The following is a 12,990-nucleotide window of genomic DNA, read 5'->3' as shown; positions in this document are numbered from 1 at the left end:
CTTCCTTACCTTATCTTCCTCTTTTCTTTCCCTTTTATTTTCTCTATGCCTTGGGATTAGCTCTCGAAATCCACTTATGGGATACATATCCTGATGAGTCATAACATTACCCCATTCATCAAGCTTGACCTTGTCTTCAAGGTCAAAATGCACCGAAAACACTCGAGGGAAAACCATCATAGTCGTGTATGCAGACTAGGGCTTCATTAAAATCAAAGGCATTGCCTAAGAGAAATTTTTTATAATTGATGAAGAAATAGTTGCAAGATTGAATAACCAAAATGAGAGCTTTCCTTACAATATTGACGTGTACATATAAAGCAGCAATCATTTCATCGCTACTATACCTTAAAGATGTAGCTTTAAATTTATCTGAGAAGTCAATATCTTTCATAGCCTAGAAGAATATGACCGCCATCAACGCTAGATAACCACCATCATTCAAGCTAGTAATGATCAAAACTATCAATGGTGAGAAGTAAAATTTCCAAATTAGTGTAATAATTATAAACCCAAACACAATATGGATGGCAATAAAGACTGCATAAATTGTGCAGTTCTTCATTCCCTGGAAAATGGTTCTAAAGTATGGGTGTGAATCTCCTCATTTAGATGACAACCTATAATGACAATCTTGTTCAATTGCTACTCTGTTTGAAGCCATTGTTGAACAGGTAAAACCTATTCTACTTTTTGAACACTATGATCATGACAACTCTTGGCAATTATAGATTTGCTATCTTTCAGAAGGGATTTGAAACGAGTGAATTGATGATATGGACATCCTCCACCAAGTCTTCTATAATACCCACAGATCCACTATGCTCTTTATTAACCAAGTTAACTTAGTTCAGAATAATAACATCTACAAATGCAATTTGAAGAAATGCTTCAAGAAAAGAAATGGAATGCCGAAGCTCATCAAGCTGGAACTTCTGCATAATTTCACACTTATGCTCAGTAAAGACTCCAACAAATCCATCATCATTTGCAATCAACTCTTTTCCAGGTAGAGCAACAAGTGATTACTGCACTTGTAGAGAAATCTTTTTTCCAACCAAAACTACTATAGTTAGAGAATCAATATACAGAGATATAACAACTAGATATAATTCCTATTTCCAACCACTTGTTATGGAGTTACAAGACAAGATCTGAATGACATCTAGAAGCAGCAAGTCTTGCTCCTTCTTATTACCATCACCATTAAGAATAGCTACCTGAACAACAGCACTATAAGTGACAACCTCATTAGGGTTGATGCTCTTGCAAAGCCCTTTCTTGTTGAGGAAGTCCTAGAGCAATTGTTGTATTTTGGGAATCTTAGTGGAGCCTTTAATAAGAAGAACATCATGGATTATACTTTCATCAATCTAGGCATCACAGAAACACATCTCCACAAACTCAATGCACTTCCTACATAAGTCTCGGTTGAGTTCCTCAAATTTGGCATGGGTGATAAAGATGTAGAAGTTAATACCTTCATATAAGGAACCAATCTCAATGGTGGTTTACGCAGTGGTCAACTTGCCAAAGTCGACATGGCCAATTATGACATTGTTAATAACCTTCTATTTCCCCTTCTCCAAATAGTGAAATGCACCACAATGCACGGTATTCCATGACACTAAATCACCCTCACTCATTTCTTCAAACAATTGATGAAAAACTTCATCAACTTGAAATTTAGATAGAATACAAGCAAATTTTTCACCACTCTCACTAGCAACAATTATACTTATCTCAACCATACTTGTCTCATCCTAGCCAGTATCAGTGATGGGAACAACACTAGCAACCCTGTGCAATAATACCAGCAATGCTTGTGACTACAGTCTTAGACAAACACCTAGCCATCTTCCTCCAAGAAAAAAAATACTAATCATTCAATTTTTCAATTCTTCTCTCAAACTTAATAGTAGCCTTGTCATACTTATGCTCCTGAAAAGAGTAGTTCACCACCGCATTGGGGTCATTGACAAGCTTCTTGTCCCGACATTGATCCAGTGGCAAGGTATTCACACCCTTGTACACCTCATCGCACCCCGTCTGGGTAGCAAGCAGAGGATCGCGATGCTCCTAGCTATGTGCATAGTTAAACATCTTTAACGGAGCATTGATCTTGTCAAAATTGGTAAGATTCCTACTACTTATTGCTCTTTATCACATAAATTGGCTCATGAGGGATTTCGTCAAAAAAGTGATGGGCAAACTTAGACACAAAGATGGGAAACAAGTAACTTCACCAGCTTGGACATTATACAAATTACATGCAAATCCTGAACATTGAGCTAAACAACTAAAATTCAACAAGATAACAAGATAACAAGATAACAAGGCAAGAAACTAAACAAAGCCCAAACCAGTAGACTAAGATCAACTCTAAGAGATCATGACAACCCCCTAGCCTCTCTAATAAGTGCTTGAGCATTGATATTTTATACATTATTTGCACTACATTTAGCATAAAATCTTATGTGTTTAGTATCAAATTAGTATGAAATTTCATTCTTTCATTCACCATGGACTTTAAATGCATTTCAGGGCCAAAGAAGCAAATATTGAGGTGTTTGGAGAAAAAATAGACCAAAACCAACCATTTAAAGATTACCACAGCCTCACCACGGCCATGATCTGTCCGTGCTAGTGTCCATGACCACAGGAAAGCATTACAGCATGCACTATGACCTTCACAATAGCCATTGTCATTGACAATGACCATGGTCATGATAGACAACACCCAGAGCCAGATTGTGCCAGGATACAGCTTGTGGCCCAAGAAATAAATTTGATCACGATTTTTGTGAGCCTCTAGTGAACCACAGTTTATAAATAGCCCTAGGTTCTATTATTAAAAGGGGATTCTTTGGCTGAAATTGGTTAGAGTCAGCTGGATTTTTTGGAAACCTGTGTATTTGGAGACAAGATTCATCATTATTTCAACAAATTCTAGCGAGTTTCTCAAGGAGGATTCAACTTGCATTGATAGTGGAGAGCGCGCGAAGAGATTTAGTGTTTTCTTGACAATCTTGGAATCTTTTCAACCTCTTCCGTCGGTGATCTATTGGAGGGAGTTAGTTAGGGAATTCTTTTGCTATTTTTTCTTGTGGATTATTTTTATTCATTGGTTGATACTTGTTATATCCCTTAGAGAACCCCAATTCGAGGGGAATTGCATGTCAATTTACCTTTGACCTTTACTTGTGAATCTTTATTGGCAATAATATATTCTTTCTAGTTATCTTGGATTCATTGCATGATTATTTGATGCTATTTTGTTAATGTTGTGAGGAAGAGATTCCCATGCATTAGAATACCCATATCATGTTAAATCTATGCATGCATTAAGAGATTAAGCATAGCTAGGTTTATTGATTAGGGTTTGATTAGCCCTTTAGTGGAGTTCTGGAACTTAAGGTAGACATAGGAGGCTGGGGTGAAAGAGATTCTATCTTAAGTTCCTAGACCTTGTTGCCAAAAGATTGGGACCAGTAGGCCTTTGAATTCCCCTAGTCCAATACTAGATCAAATTGTCACATCTTAATGTTATATAATAAGTAATTATTGAGGAGATCATCATACGATTACCCAACTCCTTCTAATTGCACTTCACGATACTCAATTGTATTTTAGTAATTAGCTTGTAAGAATAAATTCAAGAGTGAACATAGACATCAGGCTATTGATTATGTGAAAGGAAGTAATAGGAGCCTCTCACTGTTTGTTGAGAAATACGACTGACAACGCCCCTTGCTTGTGGCCCGCAAATACACGGTTTGTCGAAGTAATAAATTCCAGGTGAGTGGGTTATCGTATTTACAGGGAACAGTGAATAGAAACACAATGATTTCTACTTAACTAAGTGAAGATGAAACAATAATAGTGTGGATAAAAATCAATGTGAACAAGACTAAAGAAAATAAGAAAGAGAGGCACGATAAAATGAGAGGAAAGACAATCGATAGAAAGTGGGGCACTCGGACATTGCTCCCCCTAGGGTTATTGATTCAAGTGCAAGACCAACTATTATGCCCCCTAAATAATGCTTAATGAGTCATGGAAATCCTAAAATACACGGTCCCAAACCTAAGATCAACCGTGACTAACTATACACTATGCCCCAGCGGAGAAATCACTTAGTCTCAACACCTCACACTGTGTACAGTTGCAAGAAACTCTAGGGATTCCAAGTGATAAACCCTATTCCTATATGTAGATCTAACCCTTTGTTCCAGGCGAAAGACCCCTAGTCACAATTAAGCCCCAGATACTAAGAATTACTTCAATGCTTCACTCTATTGCTCATACAACTAAGCTCCAGTGGAGTTCCTCTCTTAGCACTTCACTCTATTATGACCGCAAAGAACTCTAGGAATATGGAGATAGGATAAATCACACCGGAGGGGAAAGGGGACGCTCAGCTACCTTTCGACTCACCCTCTCAACCCTCTCCAATCTAGCATTGTCTAACCCTCATGGTGTGTCACTCATCCACAAAGGCTACCAAAGATGGACTCTCAACCCTAGTGTTACTGTAAGAGAGAAATCATTCAACAAGCATTCAAAATTGTAACTCAATTAAAGACATGAATTAAGGAAAACATAATAAAATGTCAATAAAACAATAATATCTTAGGGTTTACAAGTCTAAATACCCACTAGGGGGTTTAGCTCTCCATGGAGCAAGATATAATCAATAATGAAATTGAAAGTAGAAACATGTAATCCATAAGAAAACCCCCTCGGTGTTCGTGTCGATGGTCTTGTGGAGTGGCCTCATACTCTCCAAAGGTTCCATTATCAAGCCTGGGGTACACCTCGCTGGATCGATGCCAACGAAAGCTTCCCCAATAACTATCTTCCAAGAGAAACGCGGTGTCAAAACCGTAAAATCACTCCAAAACCCTTGCCAAAACCCCTCTAAACCCCAGCCGCAAGCCTCCCAAAAGTTGGAGAAAAGATGGAGAAAATTATGAAAGATGGATCCCCAAATTGGTACAAGTCACGGCTTTATAAAGGGCTGGAATCGGGCATCCACATGGGCATGTGGAATTTCCACATGCCCATGTGGATTTCTGGAAATCTAATTTTCTGCGGGATGTGAACAGTAACCTGCTACAGTACTCCGCCAGAATTACTCCTGAATTCACACTTTTCATCGAGGCAACATAAACGGGCACACGTCTATGCCGTAGATCGTATCGCTTCTTCAATAAAATGTCATATTGGTGAAGATCTTGCTAACATTGCACAAGTCGAAATAAGCAAATGTGACCGCTTTTGTGCCCCTCCAAACAATGTAATTTCTTGAGCGCATGGAGGTTGGCACACATTCACGTATCTTCGATCACAACTTGTGTCTTCACATTTGTTCACTCCAAGACTTCATCAACAAAGTACAATCGCAATCTACTTTGGCTTCTTTCTTTCATATTTGGCTTCACAACCCTTCATGCACGAAAGTTCACAAATACACATGTATTAGCACTAAAATCTGATAAAAGTAATGCTCATCGTAAGAAAAGAATACTTCGTATTACTAATACACAAGCACTTATCAACGACCCTCTTGTTCACCCATGAGGTATTACTTGATGACCCGTGCACTTGCGGAATATACACACGTAAAACGTGCATCACTCTCCCTTCTCCTATATGAGAGAACAAGGACTCCTTCCAGTTTTTTTTCCTTACCCTATTTTCCTCTCTTCTTTCCCTTTTTATTTTCTCTATGCCTTAGGATCAACTCTCATAATCCACTGATAGGATACATATCCTGATGAGTCATAACAGTAATTTCCAAAATTGATATCTTTCACACTCTCTAATTGTTGTACCAACTTAATCCTAGATAGTTCCTTAGGTTTTGGCCTATTTTTTAGTTTACCATGAAACAATCTGCTTCTTGTCCAAACATGATCCTAAGGCAAAAAATGACTATGTTACATGTAACAAATCTTGTTCCTTAACTTTTGATGAGGAGTTTCAACATTGCAAATAGGACATGCCAAATACCCTTTCATACTCCATCCATATAAATCTCCGTAAGCTAGAAAGTCATTTATAGTCCACAAAATTGCAGCATGCATCTAAAAATATTTATTCTTGTAAGCATCATAGGTTGACACACCAATTTCTCATAAATCTTTCAACTCATATATCAATGTTCTCAAATAGATATCAATATCTTTTCTAGAAGAGTTTTTTCTAGGAATAAGCAATGACATAATTATAAATGGTTCTTTCATACATGGAAGAAGGTTATATGGCAAAATCATAATAGGCCACATGCTATAGACGGAGCTCATGATCCCATAAGGGTTGAAGCCATCAGTTGTTAATCCAAGCCTAACATTGCGTGGATCATTGTTTCTAATCCAAGCCTATTATTGCGTGGATCATTATCAAGCAATTCATTCTCATTATCAAATGCTTTCCAAGCATCTTCATTTGCTTGATGCCATAGAGTATCATCATGAATATATTTTTTTCATGCCACCATATATCCTCAGCCATTTTCTAGACATAAACAGTCTTTGGAGTCTTGGTTTTACAAGAAACTTGTCACAATACTTTTCGAGGAATTTTCTTGACACTGTACTTCCATCTTGACATTCTATACACAGGACAATTTTGTCTATCTTTGAACTCTCCCCCAAAATAAAGCACAATCATATTTACATGCATGAATCGGCACAAAATTAAGTCCCAAGTCTCTAAAAATTTTTGTTGTCTCATAATAATGTAGAAATTGTGCTAGAGGGGAAAGCCTCCTTTAAGAAGGCTAATATTATATTTATTTCCTTAATGCTAATTTGACTACACACTTTTGGGTGCAACAATGTGACAATAAAAGATAATTTAAACATATTTGTGTATTATGGAAGTAATCGATATTGTGCTTGATTCAATAGTTTGTTAAATTTTTTTGTTCCTTCCTCACTCGGGATAGTATTTCCATTTTATTGATTCCCCAAATTAAGAGTTACAAAATTAGATTGCTCCCCATAATAAATCCACTGGATGTAGCTCTTTGATATACCTTTCAAAAGCAAATGATCTTCTACTTCATCTTGGGATATAGTCAAGATATTTAAGTGTTCTTGAGAAGGGCGTCGGATTTTTGATTGTTCTCCCATATTTTGATGTACAAATTTCATAAAAACTAAGATATATAAATGTTAGATATTTACTTTCCATCATCCAACTTTTACTCCATCAACTTATACCTAAAAAATTCCATCAATCAAAATGAAATACAAAATATAGTTGATAAAAAATTTGAACTAAATTATCCTTTTAACAATTATAATATATATGAGAATTTTTTACATAAATTGTGTCAAATCTTATTTTATTAACTAAAAGATTGCCAGCTAACATTTATTTTGCTTATTTACATACATGATTGTATCATTCCAATTATTATATATTTCAAAAAGAAGGGTTATCTAGATGCCAAATATATGTTTACTCTCAAATCAATATTGAATAATCATCAAAATCCAAATAAAAATCGCAACATTACATAAAAATAATAATAATTTTGAATCCGCTTTATGCATTTCTTTCTTGGCATTATCCTAAATTCTCAATTGGCAAAATATGTACATGTAGAAATACTTTAGGAACTTGTTACAAATTAATGGATATATTGTAACAAGACAAGATACTAATCGGGCAATTTATATCCTAAATGAACAATAAATGCTTTTTTTCAGGTAAATTAAGTTGAACCAATATCACTACAAGAAATTTTCAGTTGAAAACAAGCTTTTTCCATTTACTATCAATTGCTAATTAAATTTAGAAACATATTAGTAATGGAACTTTTTCAATTATAAAAAGCTTGTTGCTAATTCAATTACCGACGAAGTAGTGGTCTGTTTCAAGATTTGGAAATATATTTCCAACATAATTATACTTGTTTCCAAAGTTAGAGACGGAATAGAAATGAAAATTTTTGTTGTTTAAATTTTTCTTTTTTTTTGGGATTATTTCTAAAGTTCAAAATTTTTTAAAAATAAATTATAATTTCACAAAAAAATTCTGCCTAATCTAGATAAGAAACAAAAATTTTAACCATACATTTCGTATAATATACTATTAACTTAGAATTGTTTCTAAAGTTTTTTTTTATCCAAAATAGATTAATCCCATTTCGTATGATAAAAATTAGAATTGTCTTCCTAGACCTTTGCCCATTCATTGGTTTAGGTAGGGACCTCGATCACTCTTAGGCCATGAATCCCTATCATGTGTGAGGTTCCTTATGTGTCTATATGTCTCCAAGAAAGTGCTCATTTATAGCAGTCATGTATATAATTCTCAAGTTGTCTTTGTATGAAAAATTTACTAAAATAGCATGGCTACAAGGAATCCCACTCAATTTCTGTTTCTTACATGAGCAACTACCTTCATCCTTGTTGACTATAAATTGCCCATCAGGTCCTAAAACCCAATACTAGGGCACCCTGACCAAGTTGTATTGTAAAGCCAACTCAATTGCTTACATTTTCTAGCTTTTTAAGTATTCTAGATCAATGAATGCTTGTGCATTTTTTCATAGCATCCCTCCTTTTCTGTATCCTAATCATTAATTTTGTTCTAATCATCTCATTCATAGTGACTATGACTTTGATTCTAGCCCCAAGGATTTGGCTATTGAACCATTCACACAAATTGTTGAGTAGTATGTCACACTTAAATTTTGCTTGGAAATGTGCGCTACTCTAATGGCAAAGGGTCTTAGTTTTTCATATAATCTCATACACCCTGAGATACCCCATTCAACATGTACATGGCTTTCTCATATGCAGGGAAGCAGGTTGTTCTTGCCCAAATCCACAATTGGTACTTGAGTGTTTTCCCTCTAAAAATTTTTTTCTAAGATTTGTGTGTATATGTCTAACATAGTACCTATGTTCATTATGTAGAAACAACTACTCTATTGCAGCCATTAATCCCTAAGTTGTAGAATTAATTGATACACAACAACCACATACAATTACAAAGAAAAAAAAAAAGCAAAAGGCAAACCAAAAAAAGATGAATCCAACAATGAAATCCTGCAATCAAAACTAAAGCAAAACATGAGAGAATTATAGCATATACCTTTTTCCTATCAGTATAAATGCCTAATGATGGCTATGTGTAATCCTCAAGTCTTCTGCCAAGAGTTCCAAGAACCACCTTCCAGTTCTCCTTGTTCTCTTTACTCACTATAGCCCTTGCAATAGGATAAATGCAATTATTTGTATCTATCCAACTGCTACCAAAAGTTCTCCCCCATACAAGCCATTTAAAAAATAGCCATCCATTGAAAGAATCTATATACAACTTGCCAAAAAAAAAAACTCCTCTCGCAATTCAAGGAACCCAATTGATACTTGTATACCCATCAGAGGACCCAAATTCGAGGAAAATTGCATGTCAATGTACCTCGTCTTTTACTTGTGAATTCTTTATTGGCATTAATATATTCTTTCTAGTTATCTTGGATTCATTGCATGATTGTTTGATGTTGTTTTGTTGATATTGTGAGGAAGAGATTCTCACGCATTAGAACACCCATGCCTTATTGGAAATGCATGCGCTGAGAGATTAGGGTATAGGTAGGTTTTTTTATTAGGGTTGGATTAGCCCTTCTAGTGGAGTTCTTAAACTTAAGGTGGACATAGGAGGCTAGGATGGAAGAGATTCCATCTTAAGTTCCTAGTGTTTTAGACCTGGTTGCCAAAAGATTAGGACTAGTAGGCCCCTGAATTTCCCGGACCAATACTTGATCAAATTGTCACCTCTTAACGTTATTTCACAAGGAATTGTTGATGGATTGTCATAAGCTTACCTAACTCCTTCCAATTACACTTCATGATCCTCAATTGTATTTTAGTAACTAGTTTATAGGAATAGATTTAAGAACCAACACAGAGATCAAGCTATTGATTAAGTCAAAAAGAAGTAATAGGAACCTCTCGTCATTCTCTGAGGAATATGACCCTCTTGCTCACCCACGAGATAATACTAACCAGTGCACTTACCGCATATATACACGTAAATCTTGCATAAAGTTTTGGCACCATTGCCATGGAGGACCTGTCGAGAGATTCTACCAAAACTCGTAGCTTAGTGTTTTAGCCATTTATTCTTTTGTTGTATTACTTCATTCTATTCTTTTGTTACTTTTTAATTTGTTCTCTCTATTCCTTTTTGCAAGTAATTGTTTATGACCAGAGCTAACCTGACTGATATGATAAAAGAGATAGTAAGATCAAAAAAACATTGGTGAGAAGGCTCAGAGAGAATTCAATGGTTGAGAAAGAGATTGATATTCGATGACAGAGAGTCTATTGTGATGGCTAAACAAAGGAGGACACTTTTTAGGTATGAGAGGCCACAGTTCATAGGAGAAGAGTTTAGTATCCAAGCCCCAGGAATAGTAGCAAGCAACTTCAAAATCAAAGCTAGAACCATTAGGTTGACTCAGAATTTTTACCAGTCAATGGTCTAGCAGATGACAACCCAAATGTCTATTATCTATTGAAATTTTTGTAGATCTGTTCAACATTCATGATGAGCAGAGTTATGGACAATGTGATCAAACTATGACTTTTTCCATTTAGTTTGAAAGGTCCGGCATATCGGTGGCTAACTTTTCTAGCACCGGGGTCGATCAAGACATGGAATGACTTGGTCGAGAAATTTCTTGGGTGATACTTACCACCAACTAAAACAACAAAGATCAGGCAGGAGATCTCAGCATTGAAGCAAGGAGAGTTGGAGACATTGTTCAAGGCACATGAGATGTTCAAGGATCTTCTCTTGAGGTGCCTCATCATGTATTCAGTTCATGGACGAGACTATAAATTTTGTATAACGGACTAAACTATCAAACAAGGCAGATCATTAATACCACAACTGGTGGGTCATTGAGCAACAAGTATCCTGATGAGGTAGAACAATTATTTGAGGGCATGGCTAATAATGAGTTACACTAGAGTTCAAGAGGCAAGCAACCAAGGGTAGCCGGGTTGCATGAGGTAGGCACATGTACCACTTTGTAAGAAAAAGTGGATGAGCTCACAAGGAAGTTGTATCTACTCGTGAGTAATGGTCAGGATGCTAGTTTGAATTCTAGGCTCGTTTTGTCTAGTAAAACTTCTGGGGGAGGACATGGGGTAGCTCAATGCCCAATTGTGAGTCTAGCTATTGCTCCTATGGAACAGGTGGATTATATAGGAGGAGATCAGAGAAACCAGAATAACCCATACAGTAATACATACAACCCAAGATGGAGGAGTCAGCCTAACTTTTTTTGAAGTCAGGGTCAGTAGTAAAATTATCAGTGTCAGCCACAGCAGCAACCATCGGATTGGAAATTCTCCACATAAGACTTTTTAGCCAAGTACATGATAAGAAACAATGCCAAGATGGATAAGTTTGGTGCTATATTGAGGAACGTCTAAGCATCGATTAAGAACTTGGAAAACCAAGTTGGGCAGTTGGCAAGAGCTAATTCCAAGAGGCCTCAAGGTAGTCTCCCAAGCAACTCTGAAGCTAACTGAGGGAGTACCTGAATGCAATATTGCTCCACAGTGGCAAGACCATTGAGGCAAGGGCCGCTCAGGGTCCAAGTGCCGAGACAAAGAGGGTAGTCTTACAGGAAAACCCTAGTGCTATAGAAGAACCCATTAGTAGAGTGATCAGAGGGAGCCCCACAGCCCATCTCCAATTTGACTCACAGTTTAGGAGTACAAAGTCCGAGTTCTGTACCCTTCCAGGTTGAAGACTAATAAGGAGGATGCCCAGTTTTTGAAGGACTTGCTCACCAACAAAAGAAAACTGGAAGAGGTGGATACAGTGGCTCTTATTGGAAATTGCTCCACCATTCTAGACAAAAAGCTACTGATGAAGCTAAGAGATCCTGGGAGTTTTGTGATTCCATGTTTGTTGGGTGAAGGCATGGAGAAACATGCACTAGCCAATTCTAGGGCCAGTATTAACATGATTCCATACACCATCTATATGAAACTTGGATTGGGAGAATTGAGCCCAACAAAAATGACTTTGCGGTTGGGCGATATATCAGTGAGATCACCATGGGGGATTGTGGAAGATGTTCTTGTGACTGTTGAAAAGCTTGTGTTCCCATGGATTCTGTGATCTTAGACATAAATAACGATGTAGAGACCCCACTCATTTTTGGAAGACCATTTCTAAACACATTCGGAGCTCTCATCAATTGGAGAGATGGAAAAATGGCCTTGAAAGTCGGGGAGGAAGAAGTGGTGTATAAATTCCCAAGTGCCATTAAGCATTATATGGATTAAGATGATGAATGTTATTTTGCACATGAACCTGACTTGTTTTTTCTGATTTTGTGCAGGATGTATTTGTGGTGAACCTTCTTCGAGAGTACTTCAAGGAAAAGCTTGTTGAAGAATCAACACAACCATCAAATCCACCTCCTAAACAAATGAAAAAGAGGAGTAATTTGAGAGCCACAAAAACTAGGAAGATATGGAGGATGGTAAAACCTAAATATGAATACCCAATTGAGGTAAACAACTCCATTGTTCTAAAGGCAGGTAATGATGAGACATGATTTTTACTCACTCTAAGAAGATGAAGCCTTCTTGGGGTAAGAGGAGGTATGTCAAGCTCGTTACATAAAACAAGCACTTCTTGGGAGGCAACCCAAGTAGTTTTTATAGTTTATAGCTCTTTTAGTTTCAGTTTTAGTGTTTGTCATTTTATTTTTAAATAAAGGGTGTTATTTTCTTGAATGGTGTGGAGTTCAGTCGTATTTATTGACTTTTATGGCGAAATTTGTCAGTGGAGTCAATTTACATGTTTAGGAATTGTTTTCATGTCGTTTTGTACAGGGAGAATCCATATTTATTCACTATTTACATCACAACGAGTGTCGTACACCTGTTGTGCACCCGTTGTAATGTTTAGGAAGATAATTATAATTTTTTGAGTAATTTG

At 36.6% G+C, this 12,990-nt stretch overlaps 1 protein-coding gene across 1 annotated transcript; it reads left to right on the top strand.

Annotated features, from left to right (window-relative positions):
* Positions 1-8,800: 8,800 nt before the first annotated feature.
* On the top strand, positions 8,801-12,162 carry LOC120258656. The gene is made up of 2 exons (XM_039266106.1): positions 8,801-8,853; positions 11,781-12,162. Exons 1-2 carry the CDS (start codon positions 8,801-8,803, stop codon positions 12,160-12,162), a joined length of 435 nt encoding a protein of 144 aa, XP_039122040.1.
* Positions 12,163-12,990: the final 828 nt, after the last annotated feature.

This window comes from Dioscorea cayenensis, chromosome 4, assembly GCF_009730915.1.
Source record: "Dioscorea cayenensis subsp. rotundata cultivar TDr96_F1 chromosome 4, TDr96_F1_v2_PseudoChromosome.rev07_lg8_w22 25.fasta, whole genome shotgun sequence".
Taxonomy (NCBI): domain Eukaryota; kingdom Viridiplantae; phylum Streptophyta; class Magnoliopsida; order Dioscoreales; family Dioscoreaceae; genus Dioscorea; species Dioscorea cayenensis.
Note: the sequence above shows the minus strand (reverse complement) of the source record. Positions and strands in the feature narration are given on the sequence as shown.